We start from the raw sequence: 21,315 nt of genomic DNA on the forward strand, positions 1-21,315 counted from the left end.
AGTGAAGTTGCGCGCGTATCCGACGCGAGTTCAAAAAAAGCCTCGCGCAGGAAACTTAACCAATCACGTTCGCTTTTCTTCTCTAGGTCTCAACTGTGATTGGCCAGATTTATTACGATCAACGACTTACGACTCATTGTAGACCCGGCATAATGGCGTAACGCGTTCGCGACCGGTGAAATCAACGCCGACGGAGGAGAATCGCGACATATACCTGCACTCAATCCCGAGGGATTCGCCGTCGTGGTATCACGCGCATCACGTCGAGCTTCGCGATTCTCGTCCTCCCTCGACGGCACTCGACGATTCGTCGAAATAGCCGGCGAAACGCGCGAGACCGAGAGCGCCGACCGACCAACCACACTCACGAGGCATCACTTGCGAACTGAGGACGGGAGGCACACCGGTAGCCAAGTAGTGGGGATGCGCGCGCAGCCGCTCGCCGTTCGCGCTGGCGTGACTCTCGTCTACGTTCTAGCGACTGCAAACGGCAAATACTACCATTGATGTACGATGCAATATTACTAATTTAATACTACGATACCGTAGTTATATTAGCACGCGTTAATATATTTCAATAGCCTTGTAAATCCTGCCGTGAAACAATCTGATGCTAATGATCATTTACTAATGATTTACTAATTCTTTAGCTATTCATACGGTGACTCTGATACTTTGAAATAAAAAAGAAAATAAATTTAAAATATTAACAAGCGAATGTGAGGTTTTTTATTTATTGGGTGCAAAAAAATCCGATTATGGTGAAATAAACATTTCTGTGAAATATTTCTCATTTCAATGAAATTTAATTATTTTTCCTCTCTTGTCTTTTGCCAGAAGTAACATTTTGTTTTGCCGTACTTAAATTAAGCTTTACTTCAGTGAAATAAACTTACATCTCGCTAATAACTTTTCAAGCACCGGATAACTGTCTACACGAACTAATACAAGTTGACCGAATTGTTTATGGTTCGTTTTAATCTCGTCGAAAAAACAATCGGCGAATCGAATATTATAAACGACAACGCGAACTCGAATCTATTCTATTCATATGCTATTTACAAATCTCACGTACAAATAGCGAATAGCAATCATTGCGGATAACTTTCATTTAACTCGTCTATTGTTACAATGAGTTTGTTACGCAATTTGTCAATTAAGTTTTATGATTATAAACAATAAAAGAATGTTGTATATACATATTCGTTAAACCAACGTACAATAACAGATTAGAAATAAATCGGAGAAAAAAAAATAAAACGCTGCGTCGCGCGAAGACTCGCTAGGATTCCAAGAAAAAACTCGATTCTCGGAACTTCGCTCGCCTCACCATTCCCCCAATTCGCAGAATTGTTTTTATGCACACGGCGCGGCGTTACGGTTAAAAAAACCATCCTTATACCGCGCGACTCGGTGTTTACCTAGTTAAGTTTAACCTTTAACGTGCACACCGGGGTATGCGAAATTTTATCTATGCAAAATTTTATCTATAATTAGCTAAAAACGGGACTTTTTTGAGTACGTTCGAATAAAAATGACCTCCCTAAAACAATTAAGCGTAGTTTTAGACTCTTCAAATAATATACATAAATGTTTCTCCAGATATACAATGCTTTCAGCGCAAATACTCCAGCCATTTTTAGTGGCTGGAGTATCGCTCATCCCGTGTGTATGTTATGTAATTTTTTTAAAGTGTGTATGTTGACATTAAACGTAACGCACAATGGCTAAGATGTGATACATATAACTGTGTGGTACGAGATAGACAACGTGAAACTTATTATTTATCTGTTCAATGAAGAAACTGATTAAAAAATTCGAATTTTTATTCTTAAATATCAGTATTTTTATGCATATAGCACCTCTTGTATCCGTTGTTCATGATATTGAAATACGTCGACAACACTTGAAACTTTCTCCTGTCTCTCTCTGTCTCTCTCTTTCTCTCGTAATTTTATGGAATAATTTTAGCAAAAAAGTTAAACATTTATAATACGTAAACTAAAAGATTGACCTAATCCGAACCGTTTTCCTTTAATTAATAACGCGAATTGATACAAAGTAAAATGTTGCTCAGCACAAGTCGTGTCGTTTGTTGCAATTTCAATCGTGATACCCATTACGATATCTTGCGACACGTCGTTTAAGTCTTGCGTCGTTTAAGTCTGCCTACGGGAACAGGAGGACAGAATGATGCAATCGAGAAAAAAAACCTATTAATCTAACTTATTGTTATCTCTGTCTCTTGAGTAAGGCTTTCGTGTAAATTATACGGTAGCGTCGATCTAGCAAAGCCGCTAACAAATCCTCAGTGGAATATTGCCAAACGCGTTTTTAATGTCGAATTTACAAACTATCCGAACGTTTGATTTCAGTATATTGACAATAATACATAAATTTATATCGACGAATAAATTTTGGGATTTATCTGTTTTTACTCTTAAACAGAGCGAATTTTATGCCGTAATGTAATATTTTGATTTTTCTTTTAGGTTTTTTTGTACTAAATGCAAGACACGCGGCCGCGCCCACTAATTGTTGCAAATTGGCATGTATAACTAACATTTGAGAAAGAAGAAACGCGACTTTGCGTCTCGGCGTGGCACAGAATCAGAAATCGTCGCGATTATACTGAACGAACGACTGGAGGCCGTCGCAGAGGTCTGCGGTTTTACTATTAACCATAATTACGGTTATGCGATCGCATTAAAACTCATCCCCGAATAACGAATATTGCGTACTCCAATCGTCGTCCCGTTCGGGCGCCGAATAAGACGCTATAAAACCGTGGTTCTCGGGATGAGCCAGTCTCAGTTTCGCGAACGCTCGTAGAATTTTGCCGAAATTTCTAATGATCCGGCAGGTTGGTACGAATCAGATACAAACGCTAGCTTCGCGGAAGTCTTTTCGCAAAATTTTCTCGTGGAATCGGTGAATGGGATAATTAATTAACGTCAATTGACTTGTCGTAGACGTAACGATAGACAAATTTATTTATTACATTTAGTCGAATGGCGCGTAAGACGCGTTCGCATCGTTAGGGCGAAAGTCATCATTTTCGCCAGCTTGAATCGACAATGTACAAGTTTTCGTGTTTCTTCTTTCGAACAGGCGGCACTATTAGCGATGGTCCTGGTAGGAGTTCGAAACGAACCGCAAGGCCCAGCCTATCTTCCGCCCAGCACTCGACCTGGAGGAGGCGGGACCGGTCATCCGGACGACTGGGCCGGTGTAAGTATGTATTACATATATTCTTGAAAAAATAATACAAAATTCAGACACTGATGCGCGACAACCTAATCGTCGGAGACAACCTAATTGTCGAGATGCCTTTTTTTTTTCAAAATGTGCAATACACAAATTCTCGTGACATCTCCCTGACAAACGTGTCGGTCTTACCGAAACCGATGTATCATCAGGATCCGGCGAACTATGAGTTCTCGTACGAGGTCCAGGACGCGGCGGCGGGTCTAGACTTCGGGCATCGCGAGATGAGGAAGGATATGGAGGCTACTGGGACCTATCACGTGCTGCTGCCGGACGGTAGGACTCAGATCGTCGATTATATCGCCGATCAGAACGGCTATCGGCCGATGGTGCGATATGAGGGAACCGCCACTTATCCCGCACCCGGACCGGCGGGACCAGCGGGACCTGGACAGGAAGAGGGCTATAGATACTAATGTCCTAACTTTCTCTCTCCCCCCCCCCCTCTCTCTCTCTCTCTCTCTCTCTTTCTCTCGTAAAATATCTATTTTCATTAAAAGAATCAATTAAATAAATCATACGTACATGACCAACATAATGTGTTTAATAACCATTTTATATTAACTTATTATTCTTTACCATTTTAATGGAATTTATTATGAATAAATGATTATGACTTTATTATGATCAATACATATTATATTTATACTTATATTCATCACTATGTTTCTATCGTTCCCTTTGTTTTTTTTTAACAGGGACGACTTTAATTTAAAAAGAAATCAGAATGGTATGATGTAGCAAAACGTTGACCGTGATTGTGACAAGCATGATTTTATCTGTAACATGTAATAAATAAATAATTTAAGGAAAACGTAATAAAACCTCTCTTCCCTCGTTCTTTTTGATATTCCCAGGGTTGATAAGTTAATATTTTTTAAACTTGATTAAATTAAAGTTAATTATTTATATAAATGGAGGGACAACTGTAATTCAGTAGTAGAGTGGCATAATCCCGTCTCTCCCGGTCTCTCCCCGTCTCTCCCGGTCTCTCCCGGTCTCTCCCCGTCTCTCCCCGTCTCTCTCGGTTTCTCCCGGTCTCTCCCGTCTCTCCCTGTCTCTCCCCGTCTCTTCCGGTATAGATAACCATTTATACAAATTTGACAGCTGTCAAAATTCAATCGCAATGATTACTCTCGCAACACAAAGTAAGCGCAACGAGAGAACTAATCGGCATCGCGGAAAAGCGACAACAATACTTCGAGAGAGTATCGATGCCATGCCCTTTTTTAGAAAGGAAAGGAAAGTAATCAGCAGATTTGTTGTTCTAAAATAAACGGATAAAAAAATGCATATGTGTACAATTTAATTGCGTTCTGTGCTCTGCACACGAACTATTAGTAACAGTAGTATTATTATTTTTTATCATATGTATGTACTAGCGAGAAGGTAAATATATCTAATGTAATTAGATGTCTCGCTAATGTAAATAGGGACCTAGAAATCGTACGGCAAATTAGCATTTCATTAAATTAGCATTTTATTAAATAATTGAACTATCACGTTCGAGTCTATTGGACGAATTCCGCCATTTGCAGCGTCGCGACGACGGGAAAGCGCGCGTGAGCGCGCCACCTTCGATATTATCCTCAGTCAGTTTCCAGAATGTTCGAGAATCTTCCGCGGCCGGAACGTCAGATTCGAATATTCGATTAACGGCGGCTCCAACAGGCCAACAGTACTCTGTAGCGACTAGCGACCCGTGAGCCGTTAATGCGGAGCGGTATCGATGATTGTTGTTGGACTTTGACAACGAACTGTGTACTGTTTTCATCGCACGAGCGAGCCGACGTCGCGCGAAACGTCGTCGTCCGTCGAGCACACGGGACAACACGAGGGAGCCGTCACGAGGACGCGACCCGACCCCGTAAATTCGAAGTAGTTCTCGGAGTAGTTCCTAACCACCTCTGAGTTCGTGAGGACAGACTTCTGCGAGTAAGTAACGATGTCGGAATTTCCAGGGTGAATCGTGATGAGCTCGGCGAGCGCGCGATCGCCTCGTCGCTGAACCGTCGTGTGAACCATAGGTTATGTTAAACAGGTGAAAAGTTCAGTTGCTGGAGCGTCGAGTTTTTCGGAAGGTTGCCGCACGCTTCCCTGGATTGCTGCCCGTTCGAAATTGCCTCGAATTCCAGTGCGTTTGGAACTCGCGTGAACTAGGACGAATTATTGTTACATCCCCGACGAAGACTTGGAAACATGGCGAGATGGGGTGAAGGCGATCCACGCTGGATTGTAGAAGAGAGACCGGACGCGACCAATGTCAATAATTGGCATTGGTATGTTGATCGATATACTTGAGCTAGTTGGGATATCTTTAAGAGTCAGCAATTCGATTTTAGTAAAGTATATCAGCACTTGATTGGTCAAGTTTTAAAGTGTGTCAGTATTTATTACATATTTTTTAAACACATGAATATTATGCCGCAGGACGGAGAAGAACGCCTGTGCATGGTCGCAAGAAAAGTTGAAAGAACTTTTCATGAATTTGAAACTTGAGGGAGATGGAGGTTGGTAACATATATTTATAAATTGTAAAGTTGAAGGAGATATTTCGATGTTTTTATTAGGGTATTCTTAATCAGTGTCCATTTTTTATAGTGTCATGTAAAATAACAGAAATGGAGAAATGTGAAGGTGAGGCCTCAGCAAATAATAGAAAAGGGAAACTTATTTTCTTTTATGAATGGAATATTGTTCTTAAGTGGATATCAGAAGGAACATCTAGTAAAAATATTGAGGGTAAAATTAAGATTCCTAATCTCTCTGAAGAAAATGATATCAGCGAGGTAGATGTAAGTATTTTCAATAAAATTATACAATTGATTATTAAACAGTTACAATTTGGCTCAACCTTATTTCAACTTTCTTTGCTTTCTTAATCCAGAATCTTCTTTTAATATTTAATTATTGTTATACAAGGAGGAAAATTTAAATAGATGTTTATAAAAAATATTTTGTGATTTATAGATTGAAGTTTCATTAAAAGATAGTACGGATGAAGGAGAAAAAGTAAAACATTATTTACATACTAAGGGTAAAGATGGGATAAGAGAAAAATTAAAGAAATATGTATCTTCTTTAAAAGAAGGTAAGCTAATTTTCTTTAATCTGTAATGTAAACATTCCATTAGATTTAAAGCTTCCGTTCACTCAGACATTTTGAATTAATGATGTTAGAGGTGAGAAAATGTATCATAAAAATTCTTACAACATACATTAAAATAAAATTATTTTTCAAATACTATAAGTCGATATATTTTAACATCAAGATAATTATTTTAAATATAAACAACTAAAATAAAACTAATGTATATGGCAAAATAATTTAGCTTTCTAACACGTCATTTTTCATGCATATGTCGAATGCTGTACTTTATGTCAATATATGTGACAAGTTTAAGTCAATATTGGCAATATAACCCATGACAACTCATAGAATGTAATTTTTCTGACGCTTTAAATTAAATAATCACTATCAATGCGAATTTAAATTCTCAAGCAAGAGATTGGGCATCGTTTAGACAACTTTTATTGGTCCACACATCCATGTATGTTCAGGAAGCTTAAAATAGAATGAGATATATGCATCTGTTGCATTCCATTTCTTAAGCGTTTGTCTGTCATATTTAGGATATGTCCCAATCTCCTTAAAATTTATACATGGATTTGGCAATCGAGCTAGTAATAGCCTTAAAAAATATAATACAGCATTTTTATGTAATTTATTATTTTTTATTTGCAGAGTTTACAAAAGGAATGATACTTCCCCAAAAAGATAATGTAAAGGAAAATATTTCAAATATAACGTCTGGTTTTAATGTTAAGGTATGTATAATATATATTTAATATGAAGAGATAAAACAACTGATAGGTTTTTTTTTTTTTGAAGATGCAAATGAATGCTGCAGTGACGCCAACGAACAATAATAAAACCGCAAGTAAAATCTCAACCACTACGATTAAGCAAAATGTAAAATTTCAATGCAGAGCGCAAGAGTTTTACAACGTCCTTTCCACGATTGAGGTAAAAATTTTGCCGAATTACTGTCTTAAAATCGGTATTATTAATATAGATTAAATCACTACTCTACTTATATAAGAATCTTTAAATCTTCACAGATGGTCCAAGCCTTCACAAAGAATCCGGTAAAGCTAGAAGTAAAGAAGAATGGTCAATTCGAGCTCTTCGGTGGCAATATTCATGGTGAATTCGTAGAGATTACACCAACGAAGATTGTTCAGAAGTGGCGTTGTAAACAGTGGCCGTCCGGACATTTCAGTGATGTAACAATAGATATATGTGAGAAGAATGATCATACTGAGGTCATTTTAACTCAAATTGGTGTCCCAGTGAGGTGAGTTTGGAGAGCCACTGACCGTCTAATAAAATTTCGCTGTTATTGCCAAATAATATCGCAAATACCGCCATTTTTAGCGAGGAGCTCTCTACGAAGGAGAATTGGGACAGGTATTACTGGGACGCCATAAAACGTACCTTTGGCTTCGGATACTTCATGTGATCTAAATTCACTCTAATTTATTTATTGCTAAGTAGAACAATCGTGAAGATTGCGTGCAAGTACACGCAGTCACGCGAACGCTTGACTTCTGCGGAAGCATAGATGAATCTATGGCATGGTGAGAAGGAAGCGTATATAATACAGATTTATTCTGTTCTCTCTTCATATATTTGGTACCGCCTTGTGTAAAACTTTAAATTAATATTACTGCGCGCACTACATTGACGCGCGACATCACAAGTGACTTGTACGTCTCTATTAGATGTGTCTAATAAATCATGCGATCAGGATCTACGTTTTTCAATCTGTTCTTTCCATATGAGAATGACCGAATGTACCAAGCCTTATTTCTTTAAATCACAATACGACTTTAAATAAATCGTTAAATGAATGTTTTTTTGTACTTGCTATAAGCTTCGCGTAATGCCTTATAAAAAAAGTTTATCAAATAGTCAGTCTTCTCATAAAAAAGAACGGACATATTCTTTTACATAATAATTAACTTGTTTCTCATTACTTCAAAGCTATATTTTCATATATTATTTTTAACTTAAAGTTTTTGAATGCGCCTGCGTCTATAAGCGGGTCGAAAAGCCTTAAAATCTCAGAAAGCTGCACCCGTCGCGTGCACCAAACTATCCGCGGTCCTATTTTTTTTTTTTTTTTTTTTTTTCGCACGAGGATAGGACCAATGTCCACGGCAGCTAGGCAGACGGGAAAGCGGGCGGCATGAATGGGCAAATCCAGAGAGTACCAAATGCGCGCGCCTTCGAAAATCAAAATCAATGTAGTTCGCCGTCGTTCGTACCCGCTCGCTCGTTCGCTCGCTCGCTCACTCGCTTGCTTGCTTGCCCGCGGATTGCCCACGCCCTTAGTGCGCCTCGCGGTCCCAGCGCGAACGTTATCGGAGAATAGTGCCGTTTGTCGTTTCCCTCTCTCTATTTCTCTCGTGTCTCCCCGTTCTCTCTTGCTCGCGCGGTTGCACAAGCGCACATCGAGATGCGTATACACGCGCACATCAACTTGTCCTCCCCCCTTTTTCCGTGGCTCCCCTCTTATATTTCTAATCCTGCTCTTTGTGTCTCTTTCTCTCTATCCTTTCCCATCTTCTTCCAAATACCCTTTCTTCGTTCCTCTAGTCAATCCTTCCGTTTTCTCTCCTCATCTCGATTTCTTCTCTCTCGCTCGCATCCCTTGACCAAGCCAGTCGAACAAAATAGCGGAGAAAGAGAGAGAGAGAGGACGGAGAAAGCGGGGGTTAAACTGTCTCCCTCGTTCGAGAAGCGCTCTCTCTAGCCACCAGCATCACCACCACTATCATCACCACTACCATCGTAGTCAGTCTTTACTCCGATCCCGCGCCAGCACCATCGGCGAGCTCGCGATTTACGCGTGGAGCATCCCTCCGTGTTTAACGCGGCTCCTCTTGCGCGCGCCCTCTCCTCTCTCTTCCCTTATCTTTATCTCGCTTACACCCTAGCTCATCCCTTTTCTCCCTCTTTCTTCCTTCCTCTTCCCCTCTTCTTCCTCATCTCACCCTCCGCCTGAGCGGGATCTCGATCGCTCTCGCTCGATCGCATCCTTGCGTCCGCCTGTCCATCTCGCCCCCTATTCAACTCTCTCTCTCTCTCTCTCTCTCTCTTACCTCCTCTTCCTCCTCCTCCTCCTCCTCCTCCATCTTCTTCTATCTCGCGTTCGAAGCGCGTTCGGCCGCGGGTACGCGCGCGTCCGTGTCCCACCCCAAGCGTGTCGGGGCCGCGTTAAACCATGCATGTAACCGTTCACGCGTTTGTCAGTCGGTCGACGACAGTCTAACGTGCGGGCCCCACGCGCCGCACCGTCCGAGATTGTCGCACCGTCGCCGTCAATCGTCGTCAAGGAACCGAAAACCGACCGAAGGAAGAAGGAGAGGAAGCAGCAGCAGTAGCGGCAAACAGTAGCAGCGGCAGGCACCGTTGTTGTCGTCGTCGTCTCGCGCGCCCCGTCACCGTCACCGTCACCGTCACCGTCGTCGACGTGATGACCGCGGCCCCGGACCGGTGCTCGTCCTCGCGCGTATCCCGTCGGTGATACGGGGGTACGTCGCGCGCGCGCCGATCTCACACGACAGACATGTGAGTGCGAGAGCGCCTTCTCTCATCTCCCTGCTCCGTCATCTCTACCCTACCCTTTCACCCCCTTTCGTCCTCGCCCTCACCCTCTCGATCCCGTGCGCACCCTCCGGCCGAGACGCACGGCGGAGAAGCGGAGCTTGTCTCGCGGACTCTCTCGCAACGCGCGCGACTCGCGAGAGAGAAGGATCTCTCTGGTGGCCGCGACGACCGCGCCGACGAGGGGTGGTCGCTCCCTCGCTCGCTCTCGAGAGGGAGGATCGGCTGCTCCTGTCTCGCCTCACTTCGTCTCTCTCGCAACGCATCGCATCGCCTCGCCTCGTTCGCGCATCGCCGCAGCCTCCGCCGTCTCGCGCCAGGAATACCGAGAGGATGCGTGACGCACTCGACACGGGCGAGTATAGCTCGGGGGTGTAGAAGGTGGCAGCTCTCTCTCTCTCTCTCTCTCTCTCTCTCTCTCTCTCTCTCTCTCTCTCTCTCTCTCTCTCTCTCTCTCTCTCTCTCTCTTTCTCTCTCTCTCTCTCTCTCTCTTGTTCTCTCTCTCTCTCTCTCTTCTTCTTCTATCTTGTCTTTCTTCTTTTCTCTTTCTTTCCGCCCTGTGTTGTCCCGTCGCTATCGCGCCGATTATCGGCCGGCATCGCGCGAATCTCTCGTGTCGAGGAATCTCTCGTGATCGGTCTCCGTCGCGCGTACGTTGGGCGGGTACGGCGTAACGAGCACGCCGCCGGACGAGCCACCCTACTTTTCCTCGGGGTGGTTTACTTTCTCGGGACTACCTACCCTGGCTGGCTAGTCGCGTCGCGTCTCTCGCTCGGCTCGGCACGGCCCGCCGCGAAGAACCCCAAACTAACGCGATTACGGGCGGCCGCCCCGGCTCCGGGCGAACTCAATTTGGACACGGACTTGGTAAATCGTGGAGCGTGGTGCGTGCTCGGGGAGTAGGTGAGTGTGAGTCGGAGGGATGAATTCGCACAACGCGGGGTCCGCGCTCGATTCGATTTCTCACGGGACGGAGAGTGTTTTTCGAGGCAGTGCTTGCCCTCGTTAGAGGTGTGCCGCGAGATTTGCGCAACGTAAAGTGGACCTTTCTGCAGATTATTTCACTTGTTCCGTGAACGCACGCGAATGGACCTCGAGCGCGAAATCGTTCGATGATGGCGATAAAGTAAAAAAAAAAAGAGAAAAACGGAAACTCGCGGTTGCCTCTGCATGACAATCCTCTCACCCCGTTGATGGTATCCCGTCGTCCGAAACGTCAAGAGAAATGTTGACCCTGCAGAGTAAGATTTTTGCACATGCCAATCCTTATGAAATAATCACTCATTCACGTAATACCGCGAAAGTAACGTAGCTCTACATTCGTGAATCATTTAACGCACGTTAAAAGAGAAAATCGATAGATTATGTATTATACAATCAAATACAAATCACGTGCATCATAGTCACCTGCGCTTGCTTGGACGTATTTGATTACAATCTTGACTTTGCTATAAACTTGTGACGAAGTTTCCGTCACGATATCCGTTTGTTGTAATCCTAGTTTAATTTATTTCAAATTGAGAGTGACTGAGCGAGTGAATGAGTGAATGAGTGAGTGAATAAGGGAGAACGTAAAAGGGACAATACGGCCTCTTAATTAATCTATTACACGATCAACAGTACAAATATCGAAAGTGGGAACCGCAGGTGTAGGATGCTGCGTCGATTGTTTATCTATAAAAATGCACGCCGAGAGATTTTCCGCGTTATTGACGAGGGGCTCGGTACGTGACAGTTTTTCAGGATGCGGGGAATTCGAAAATAAAACTGACGAAGGAGAACGGAAGAAAATTTTCATCTTTTATTAAGATAACGCGCTGTCTGATCTTCCGCATGTTTTGGTCCACGCGTTTATGCATATGTATGTATGTGCTTGCTGGTGCGGGGAGGGGCATGTACGCGATTCGAGCTTCTGCACGTATGAGTTAATAAATAGATAATTGGCTGCTTCTCTCTCTCTCTCTCTCTCTCTCTCTCTCTCTCTCTCTCTCTTTCTCTCTCTCTCTCCCTCCCTCCCTCCCTCTCGGTAACCGAGAATATTTCAATTTAACATTAATTGCCAGAGATTACATTTAGCTTTTAATAACGTGAACTCGCATTTTCTTGAAAATTATTACACTTGTGCGGACGATGACTTTATTTCCAATTTGATTCCTATTTATGGTTATCGTAAATGAATAACGCGAAATAATGAGTAAAACCTTCAGACCGTATAAAAAGTTGATGCAAATTGTAATATGACTGTCGAAAAAAAGGGGTTGAATGTGATTTAGATACAGTCGCCGTAACAAACAGTGCTAATAACGTATCGTTTTCGATCTCATTGCGATATCGAAAACGATGACGAAAATTCTTTCTGCACATTCGCGTCCAGCGTTTACCTTCTCATGGGCGGAGACGTGCTTCCGCCTGCAATTCGCGACTTGCGATACGCGATCGGCACCGACGACGACGGTGCACTTCCGGCTTTACGTAAGATTATTATAGCATTCTCTTATTGCTGCCGGCCATACGTGTCGTCGCCGTTATGTCATCACCGCCTCGAGTCGCGGACGGACCTCGTCGATCTTATCGGCGCTTTCGAACGCTTCGAAATATTTCGATTTCCGACATCAGGTTCCTTGGCGTCAGAAGGGACTGTAATCGCGCGTGTATTTACAACGTGTATCAATTGTCTGCTTTCGTTCCTCTTAATTTATTGACATTTTTCTTTCTTTATTATCGAAAACGTGTCGATACTCGCGGAAAAGGCTCTCGCGATCGATTGCAACGCGGCGCGCCGATTTGAGATTCGTCAGCTAGCAAACAAATATCGCAAAGCCTTCTCAAATTTTCAAGGGTGGTAACGCTCGGGAATCACGGGGAAGACGGGGCTCGAATCGGGCGGACGTAAAATTTCGCGCGATGTCAAACTGCAATTGTAGTTCCGGTCGCATTGCGCGAGGATGCCTTGAGTTCTCCCCGGTACGACCTCGCGCACATTAGGTTCGTTCTTTCCAGCTGCATTTTCTTAGACTCTCCGAGCGAATCGGCATGCTACAGCATGACTCTCACGCTTGACGACGACAAAACTAGAAGCGGGAAAGAAATAAGAAGGCGAGAAATGAGAAGTGTGGACAAGTGCGAAAAGTGGCGGGTCCGGAGGAGAGAACGAACCTATTACAATCCGCGATAACAATCTGTCCTGCCTGTCCTGCCTCTCAGCCTGAACGTGACAGCTTTCAGCGATAATGATAATGTCCGCCGTGGCATTTTCGCCTTATCGGAAAGTAGAATATTTCGTTTACTTGAAACCGTCTTCCTTCTTCGCCCGCACGAATGTAATCTGCGATGAGAAGACCGTCGCGAGAAATATCCCGAGATTTTTGTACTATCGGGAAAACTGTGTGAAACGCGCGAGTCTAATTTCGTATTCGGGTGAGATCTGATCGTAGGGTTCGTGACACCTACATTAATGCCGGTCGGAGTATCGACGGACAAACGAAGGAACGGGAAGGATCACGCGAATACTAATCGAGCGGCGAATCGCGCGGCGCTCTGTCCATTAGGAAATAGAAACGGGGGGGGAGAGGAAGGGTTGTCGGTTTCCCCCATGGGGCTGCGCTCTTGGATCCTGTGTGCATCTCGAATTCTTGCTTCTCGTTCTTTGACACACAAAGGCGAAGGTCCCGGGACGAGTAACACAAAGGGTGTGTCAGAAATCGCGCGCGTTTTCTCGAACAGTCGCGGATCCTCAAAGGCTTTGAGAAGCTGATCCGCTTTCCAGCGAGAACTCGCCCCGAAGATTCGCACGATTGGACGAATCTTGTTCCGCTCGCTTTCCGTCGCCAACAACCCCTCTTTCCTCCTTTCTCGATTCTATTTTAATAACCATATCGCGTAACGTCCTCCTCGTTGCGCAGCGTTTTGCTTTTTAATTCGCCCGAGGTTTTTCTCCCCGTACGGGGGAAACTTTCTACCGTTTCCTCTTGTTTTCCGGCCGCGTTCGACATTGCGGGTCAGAGAGCTCTTTCTCTCTCTCCGTCGATTTAAACGCTCTCGAAAATTTCACCGAAGAAAGACTAGCTCGAAATTCTGCGAAGCGAAGCGGATCCGGCGGGACTTCCGATGCACCGTGTATGTATGTATGTATGTTATGTATCGACGAGAGATACCTGGCCGGTCGACTATGTGTTATACCCCTTCACCGAATTAGGTTGTACATACATCTACCATTTTCTCTTAGGAGACATCTCCCCCGTTTCCCTCTCCCCCGCCGATACCCAGCCTCGTGCAGCAGCTACCGGAGGCCGATATAGTCGGCCTCATCGTCAGGTATGGCGCGCGTTAGAAGTAATTCGATCGACATGTCCCATTTATGTCTACTAGCGAGCAAAATGTAATAAAAGCCGCAGAGCGCGGTAATAGCCCGAGAGCCACCTGTTTCACCCTTGGAAAACGGAGGGAGGAGACGATTGATACATGTACGATTGATTCCTTTTTCCCTAATCGGGATTCCCTTTTTTTGTCCCGCTTTCTCGCCCTTAATCCGACGATGTGGCGACTTCGGTAAAGGCAGGGGTAGAAGGGGGGAGGGCAACACCAGGAGGCGAGGTATACATCTTCGACCGCGCGATTATGCAAACGTCTCCGCCCGATTTAGTCTCCGCGTACGCCCAATTTAAGGCATGATCGATACGACCGATCGTGCATTAACGCAGTTAGTATTTACCAAGGGGTAAGAGGGGGTGAGGAGGAAGAGGGGTTCTTTGTTTTCCGCGCGCGAAAAATGTAGGACGGAAAATGTAGGCCGCGGCTTCGCGATTTCTATCACTTCCGACAGGGAGAGCGTTTCACTTTGCAAGCCGCGCGAGGAGGGAGGCGGATGTTTAAAGCGTCCGAGGAGCGACGCGCTTTATTATTACGTTCCTCCGTAACCTTTCCGTGCGAGAGACACAAAGAAGCGTTCTTCATTAATGAAATATCAAAGGTTATTAACGGCGGTCTCGGTGCTCGCCACGCGACAACACCCCGACACATCCCCGATGATGGCCGGATCTTCGAGGCGCGGTTTTCGCGCGCGGATTCCGGAGCTCGGTTCACGTTAACGGGCCCGTGAAACTACACGCGCGTTTACGCGCGTGCAGGGAGAAGACGTGCACGTACGACATGCGAGCGTGTATGTACGTGTATATATATATATATATATATATATATATATATATATACATTTTTTTTCATCGGCAAAAAGAGCAGCGTATCGGAAAATTTATTTATAGTTCGATTGTGTAGCCGCCGGGGCGGCCGCAACGGCCGCCGGCTGTAACGCCTCGTAATAAGCCGTGAGAGAGAGATGCATATAAGTAGATCACGACCTTCTGCTATTTTTTTTCCATTTAGTCATTAATATGTTTTACGCGCGCTGGTCCCTACGTTACTAATACTGTCAATTCGTGCGGCGCGCGCGAGCCTCGGCGGTCAAAACTCGTTTCCATTTCGGGCGGGGATACCGGTGCGGTTCCGCAAAGCCGATCGAGACGGGATCGACTTTTCGTTAATGCCGGCGACTCGGACTTAGTTAGCCGCAATCAATCTCGGATCACGTATCCCGATATACACCCTCCCCTGTAATAAAAGAACCCGGCGCAGGTCGACCGAAATCGATAGCCGATAAAAGTGTTTACATTATTACACGCGGCTGAAACATTATTTTTATATTTTCCGCGAGCCTCCCTCTCCCTCTCCCTCGGTGCATTCGTAGATCCTTCCTCGGGATAAATATCCCCCTCGCCGGACGCCGCCGGATTGCAAACGCGGAGCGTCATCACTGATGCGGGAAATATCGCGTTTACTTTTCCACGTGATTCTCTTCCGCAATGGGTATACCTTCCTTCGCGTTTCCTCTTTCTCTTCTTCCCGCCAGATCTTATTGTCGCAAAGACGTGTAAATTTATTCCGACAATGGGGAAACTCGTGTTTCAGGTATCGACGAAGTGCAGCGACTCGCAAATTCGTTTCGAAAATTAAAGAAAAACATTCTTCCCACACATTATTTCAGAATACACATTTACCTTTGCACCCGCTATCTTTCTCTCTTTCTGCCTCTCTTTTTTTCTCGTTACATCAAGGCTGCGGTCCGCTTGCGACCACAAATGTTTTGAAGCGTTTGATTGCCCAATCGGAACAAATAATTTCACGAATCAACCAATCAAAGAATAAATCCATAGGAAGAAATTTCGTCGACGAACCTTCAGAGTCGGACTCGATAGGATTTCTACCCTTGCGCGCGGGCAAATGCACATTAATTTAGTTCTGCTACGGGAGAACGTACCGTGATATTTCGCGTGGGGCGTGGGAAGCCGAAGGACTTCGATCCGATCGCGCGATACAGCGAACATTGTGCATTATTACGTATTATTAGACACGCATCCCGGCGGCGAATAATCGCGCCCGCGCGCGCGCGCGCGCGCGGCCTACCACCGCCTGTCCACTTAACGGAGAACATCGCGGACGCGTGTGACGCAAGCGATTTTAATACTCATCATCCGCCGTCGTGTCGTGTATAGGTAGCGCGAAGTAGATCTCTTTTAAAAGATCGCCCGTATTGTTCCCGATGAATGCGCACACGCGCGCGCGCGACACGCGGTTATCTGCTCGCTGCAACCCGTGGCTGTCACCGTGGCGTTATTTTAAAACGGCATTACGGCATTTACTCTCTTTCTCTCTCTTTCTGTCTCTCTCTCTCTCCTCCTTTCTCTCTTTCCGCGAGTAATGCCACGGGCACGATAACTGCTCGAAAGAGCCGCCCCGATCCGCAAAAATGTGACTGCCCCGTCGCGTTTTTAATTATCCTTCCTCGTAATTTTTTTTCTCAGCGGATACTAAAATTATTGACAACTAATTTCGACATTTACGAGCTTCAATGCGACTCGAATGTTTCGAAGGCGTCCTACGCATTCCTCCTCGGCTGTAACGACCGATCTGCAATAAACATAGCCAAGAGCTTCAAGCTGTAAAAAATTGACTGTCGTCACATAGTCTAGATTATTCTCATCAACATTCGACTGGTCAATTTTTTACGGTTTAAGGCTTATTAACCTATTGTAGACTGACCATGAGACTGCGGTCTTGAATTAACGATAAAAACGCTTCGAAGTTATTTGACTGACCGAACGGAAACAACAGAGAACTTTACAAATTAACCAATCAAAAAATGCTTCTAAGCGTTTATAGCGTCCGGTGCTTAAACGTACCGTAGCCTAAAATGACGTCAGTTATTTTTGTACGAGGGTAACCCCCTAAATCATTTCTGCTGATGCGCTTTTGCTTTATCCTTCACGTCCTACGATCCGCTTGCGTTAAACCGGCGGCGATCGGCGGCTTCGTTAGCATTTTCCCAAAATCGGCGCGCGGAAAATTGAAACGCGCGCGCGCGACACGTAACGTCGGAATCGGCCGGGCGTATTAACAAACTAATTAAGGCCGGCGTTCGTTATACGGAGGCAACGCCGTTAACGAGACCGCGCGCGTTTATATGCGTTTCTATATTTATTTATGGAGCAGGTCGCGTGACGGTGTAGCAAAGGGTCAGCGCAGACACCCTGTCCGCCGAGAGAGCCGTTTCTCGTCGTCGTCGTCGTCGTCGTTATAGCGCGCCTATTCTCCGGATCGGATACACGGCGAGTCTGTGTAGCCGTAGTTACACTATTGCGGCACATATACACGTATACAGCCGCTATTATTCCTGTACGAACCAAATGCGACCGACGGCGGTGGAAACTGTGGTTTTCCGCCTGAGCGCGTTGCCGCTTTTATATTCGCGAAAACGGCAGACTCGCGACCGGAAGAAATCACGCGTGTACTGATTGATTGTCCGTGTTAATCCCCGTGGCGTCCGCGAAATAAGGATATTCTCCTGAAACAAGAATATTTGAATAAGGATATTCTCCTTCAAATCGCTGTAACTTTGCGCTTTGCTTTGCAGAAAGCAATCCCACGATTATTTCAAACATCATCAGATCTTGACGTGTTACACATACAGTCCGGTTTATAAGTTCTCGGACTAAGGCCGTAAGAAAGAAACAAGTAACAGCAGGTGCAGTATCACTGGTTATTTACTCAAAATGGGGTCTCTCTAGGGTCACTGCCTTTTGAATGTCCTCAATTGTGTTGAAGCTCTTCAACCGTAACTTAACTTTAGGAAACAGAAAATAGTCCGGAGGTGACAAATCTAACGAGTAAGGGAAGTGGTACAGCGTTGGGACCTGTTTTTGAACCAGAAAATCGCGAGAACGTTTATTGTCACCTCCGGACTATTTTCTGTTTCCCAAAGTTAACTTACAGCTGGAGAGTTTGACACAACTGGGGACGTTCGAGAGGCAGTGACCGACCAGCTGAAGAAGATTCCCACAAAAGACTTTTTTAACGCCATGAAGAGATTGGAGAAACGTGTTCATCAATGTATTGCTTCAGAGCGCCTATTTTAAGTAAGTCACCAGTGAAACTGCACCTGCTGTTGTTTGTTTCTTTTTTATGGCCTCAGTCCGGAAACTTATGGACCTGACTGTGTATTTTGTATCGTTCATAGCCAAGTTGCAAGAAAATGCAAGTAGTTCCGAAGATATTTGGACCAGGTACGCATTTCGCGTCTCCAAATCCGACACGATGACTTTCAACTCTCGTTTACCGGGAAGCTAAAGTCGCGTGACTCGGTCTACTTGTATTTTCGACGCTTTGCTATATGATCTCTCTTTCTTTCTTTTTTTTTTTACGACAGTAAAGAGAGATGAGATTGGGTCGAGATGACGGCGCGCGGGGTTGGCTTTCTCGCAAAGGAAAAAGGACCCCGCGCGCACGGAGTTCATAGTGCGTAAAGCAGCGATAGCACCGTAATGCCACCGCCGACCTCTTGGCAGCCATCCACCGCGCGATTTAAACGCCCTTGCTCCCGAGACCATCTTTAACGCTCTGTTGCGCTTTAGTAATCAAACTAAACATCCTGTAATTTCTACGTTTCGCACGCGCTATATTTAGAGTACGCGTTTAATAATGCACTTGGATCTTCCGAAATGTTGCGAATCATTTTGTGATTATATCATGCGAGCGATGTAGAAAACATGAGAGAGAGAGAGAGAGAGAGAGAGAGAGAGGGGGGGGCGTTATCATTATATTCGGATGTCAAAGACGTCATTATTAAGAAACTCGATTCACGGATCTTTTTTTATAGCGCTCCGCGCGTATAATGGAACGAGGCTACCCTCGCGGAGAGGCAGTGCGAACAATTCAATGCCGCGTCATTAGACGCGGTAGGCGCGTAAAGTAAAAATTACAAGCCCGCATCGATTTTCGAACGACGTCCCGTCACTCGCGCTTCCGATTATCTCGAGGCGGACGCGAACGCCGTTCGACCTTCGCAAACGTTACGAGAGGGAGAGAGAGAAGCTCCGATATACTGAAGTTCGCGCGCCTACCCACTCGTCTCTCGCGCGCGCGGGAGACACACACAGCCCTCGCCGGGCGGAAACGTTAATACCAACGAATAACAAACGGAGCGAAGTACGTTTCTACGCTTTTGTTCTCCGCGGCGGCGGCGGTAAATGTCGACTGGCGTAAAACGCCATTGATTCAAAAGCCAAGTAATATATCGCTGATTTCTCGCGACAGTTCTCCGTTCTCCGCGCGTGCACGGGGAGAAACTAATTTTGGGCTTCTCGCGGATACCGCGGAGAGAATCTGAGGACTTAAAGGGAAACGGCGCGCGCATCGTTCTAACTTTGCGACGGACTTTGCCTATGCGCCCGCAAAACTTTCGATACGATTACGGTATTAACGTAAACCCTTTTAAATATTTCTCAAACGATCCCCGAGAAAGGAGTTTCGCGTTCGTTCGATTCACCGCCGACCGGCGAACACGCGCGATAGTCCTACAAAACGAAAGTTAGTCCTTGCAAACGAAAAAAAAGAGAGAGAGAGAGAGAGAGATTTAAATATCGCTGTTTCTATAATTACAGGCGTCGAGCATGCCATGCGCACTTAACGGGGAGGTAATCGCGTTGCACACCTGGCGCAACATGCATCCTTCCACGCCCTTGCCGCAGCAGCAGCAGCAGCAGCAGCTCGACCGTCTCGCCAGGGATATCGAACTGGCCGCATTCGATGAGGAATCTGTCGCAATTATGGCAGTTATCGAGTACGTTACTTCCTTCGAGCATCAGTTCCATCCTCGTCCCTCTCCTTCCTCGCTCTTAGTGTTCGGTGAAGAGAAATTGTCGCGAAATTCTTTCGAAAATACCCCTCGATCGGCAGGACCGTCCGTTTTCGACTGAGAGAATCAGAAGGCGCAATTTTCGAGGAATATTTGAATCGCTTTTATAGTTAAACTTTAAAGCCGCAAGACCGTTTTATTACAGTAAAATCCATCCGAAATTAAATTAAGGATGAGCTTTGCTTACTGATTCTCATCTCCGAAGCTTAATTCGCAAGCGGCCCTTGCCTTCCGATCGTGAGGAGAGCTACCCTCGAAACGTTCTCGCGAAAGCGAAACGAAATTAATCTAATCGCAAATACAGTTTCTCAAGTTTCTTTTACCGATCACTGAAACGTCCCAGGAGTAACGTAAAATTATTTATTAATTCGCGAGAGCATTTTATTCGCCGTCGCTACGTTTCAACCGACTGCGCTACAAGTGCCGCTTAATTGTACAAATTACCTTATTCCACGCTTTGCGATGGCATTTCGGATGCTCCGCCGCACAGATAGACCTAATTCCGTGACATACTCGCAAAATTTCCTGCGCGCATCAAGGCCGGAGCAACGGGCGCTTAAGCGAACAGTGAAATACGTCTGTAATTGGAGCGCCGCCGTGCCGTCCGTCCGTTCGCGAGTTGGCACCGACGAGACGCGTGCGAGGAGGAAAACGCGATCGAATTGTGATTCCGAGGCGATAACAAGTTCGAAACTTCGGGCCCCGCGACATCTTCTAATTCGCGTGAACGACGTACAAGGGATGCGGTAAATAGTTCTATGGAATATCTTGAGATTCGGGAGATCGAGCGTTACCGGAAAAAAGGGGGTCAACTGTCCGATGATCGATAATCCGTTTTCGCTCTCGAGTTCGATAAGCGGCGACGTAGATTGTACACGTAAGCTGACACACGCACGAGGGAATCGGGGGGAATGTAAGCCCATTAGAGTCGCGTGTACTCCGGAACCGGAAGTGCGAACGCTTGATACGTTTAAGACACATTTAGGCCGTTCGGGGGTTGCGCGCGCGCGCGCGACTCGTCGTTTGCAGTTTCACGCGTGAGTGGCGAATAAGTGGCTGCTTAAAGACGAAGTAGCGGTTACGAGGGAAAGAAATAAAAGGGGAGAAAGTGCAAGATCTCTCGCGCGGATCC

General features: G+C 45.4%; 2 protein-coding genes across 3 annotated transcripts; both read left to right on the plus strand.

The window, feature by feature from the left end:
• Positions 1-2,952: 2,952 nt before the first annotated feature.
• Positions 2,953-4,477, plus strand: LOC105839975 (pro-resilin; the record flags this gene model as incomplete). Its single annotated transcript, XM_012686652.3, has 2 exons — positions 2,953-3,231; positions 3,420-4,477. Coding segments are annotated over 2 exons (543 nt in total), but the record flags the coding sequence as incomplete, so codon positions are not given.
• A 367-nt stretch (positions 4,478-4,844) lies between these two features.
• Positions 4,845-8,080, plus strand: LOC105839976 (activator of 90 kDa heat shock protein ATPase homolog 1). Of its 2 annotated transcripts, XM_012686654.3 has the most exons (9): positions 4,845-5,202; positions 5,309-5,546; positions 5,698-5,777; positions 5,869-6,062; positions 6,238-6,358; positions 7,013-7,095; positions 7,160-7,294; positions 7,390-7,625; positions 7,706-8,080. In XM_012686654.3, the coding sequence occupies exons 2-9, from the start codon at positions 5,467-5,469 to the stop codon at positions 7,788-7,790; spliced, it is 1,014 nt and encodes a 337-aa protein (XP_012542108.1). In that variant the 5' UTR covers positions 4,845-5,202; positions 5,309-5,466; the 3' UTR covers positions 7,791-8,080. The 2 variants fall into 2 exon arrangements, with proteins under 2 accessions (XP_012542108.1, XP_012542109.1); XM_012686655.2 differs by lacking the exon at positions 4,845-5,202 and having other exon boundaries at positions 5,468-5,608.
• Positions 8,081-21,315: the final 13,235 nt, after the last annotated feature.

Source organism: Monomorium pharaonis, chromosome 11 (genome assembly GCF_013373865.1).
Source record: "Monomorium pharaonis isolate MP-MQ-018 chromosome 11, ASM1337386v2, whole genome shotgun sequence".
Taxonomy (NCBI): Eukaryota; Metazoa; Arthropoda; class Insecta; order Hymenoptera; family Formicidae; genus Monomorium; species Monomorium pharaonis.

Coding starts and splice junctions, on each gene's coding strand:
- LOC105839976 (XM_012686654.3), top strand. CDS start 5,467: ATGGCGAGATGGGGTGAAGGCGATCCACGCTGGATTGTAGAAGAGAGA. Junction 5,547..5,697: donor AATGTCAATAATTGGCATTG/GTATGTTGATCG, acceptor ATTATGCCGCAG/GACGGAGAAGAACGCCTGTG. Junction 7,295..7,389: donor ACGTCCTTTCCACGATTGAG/GTAAAAATTTTG, acceptor AAATCTTCACAG/ATGGTCCAAGCCTTCACAAA.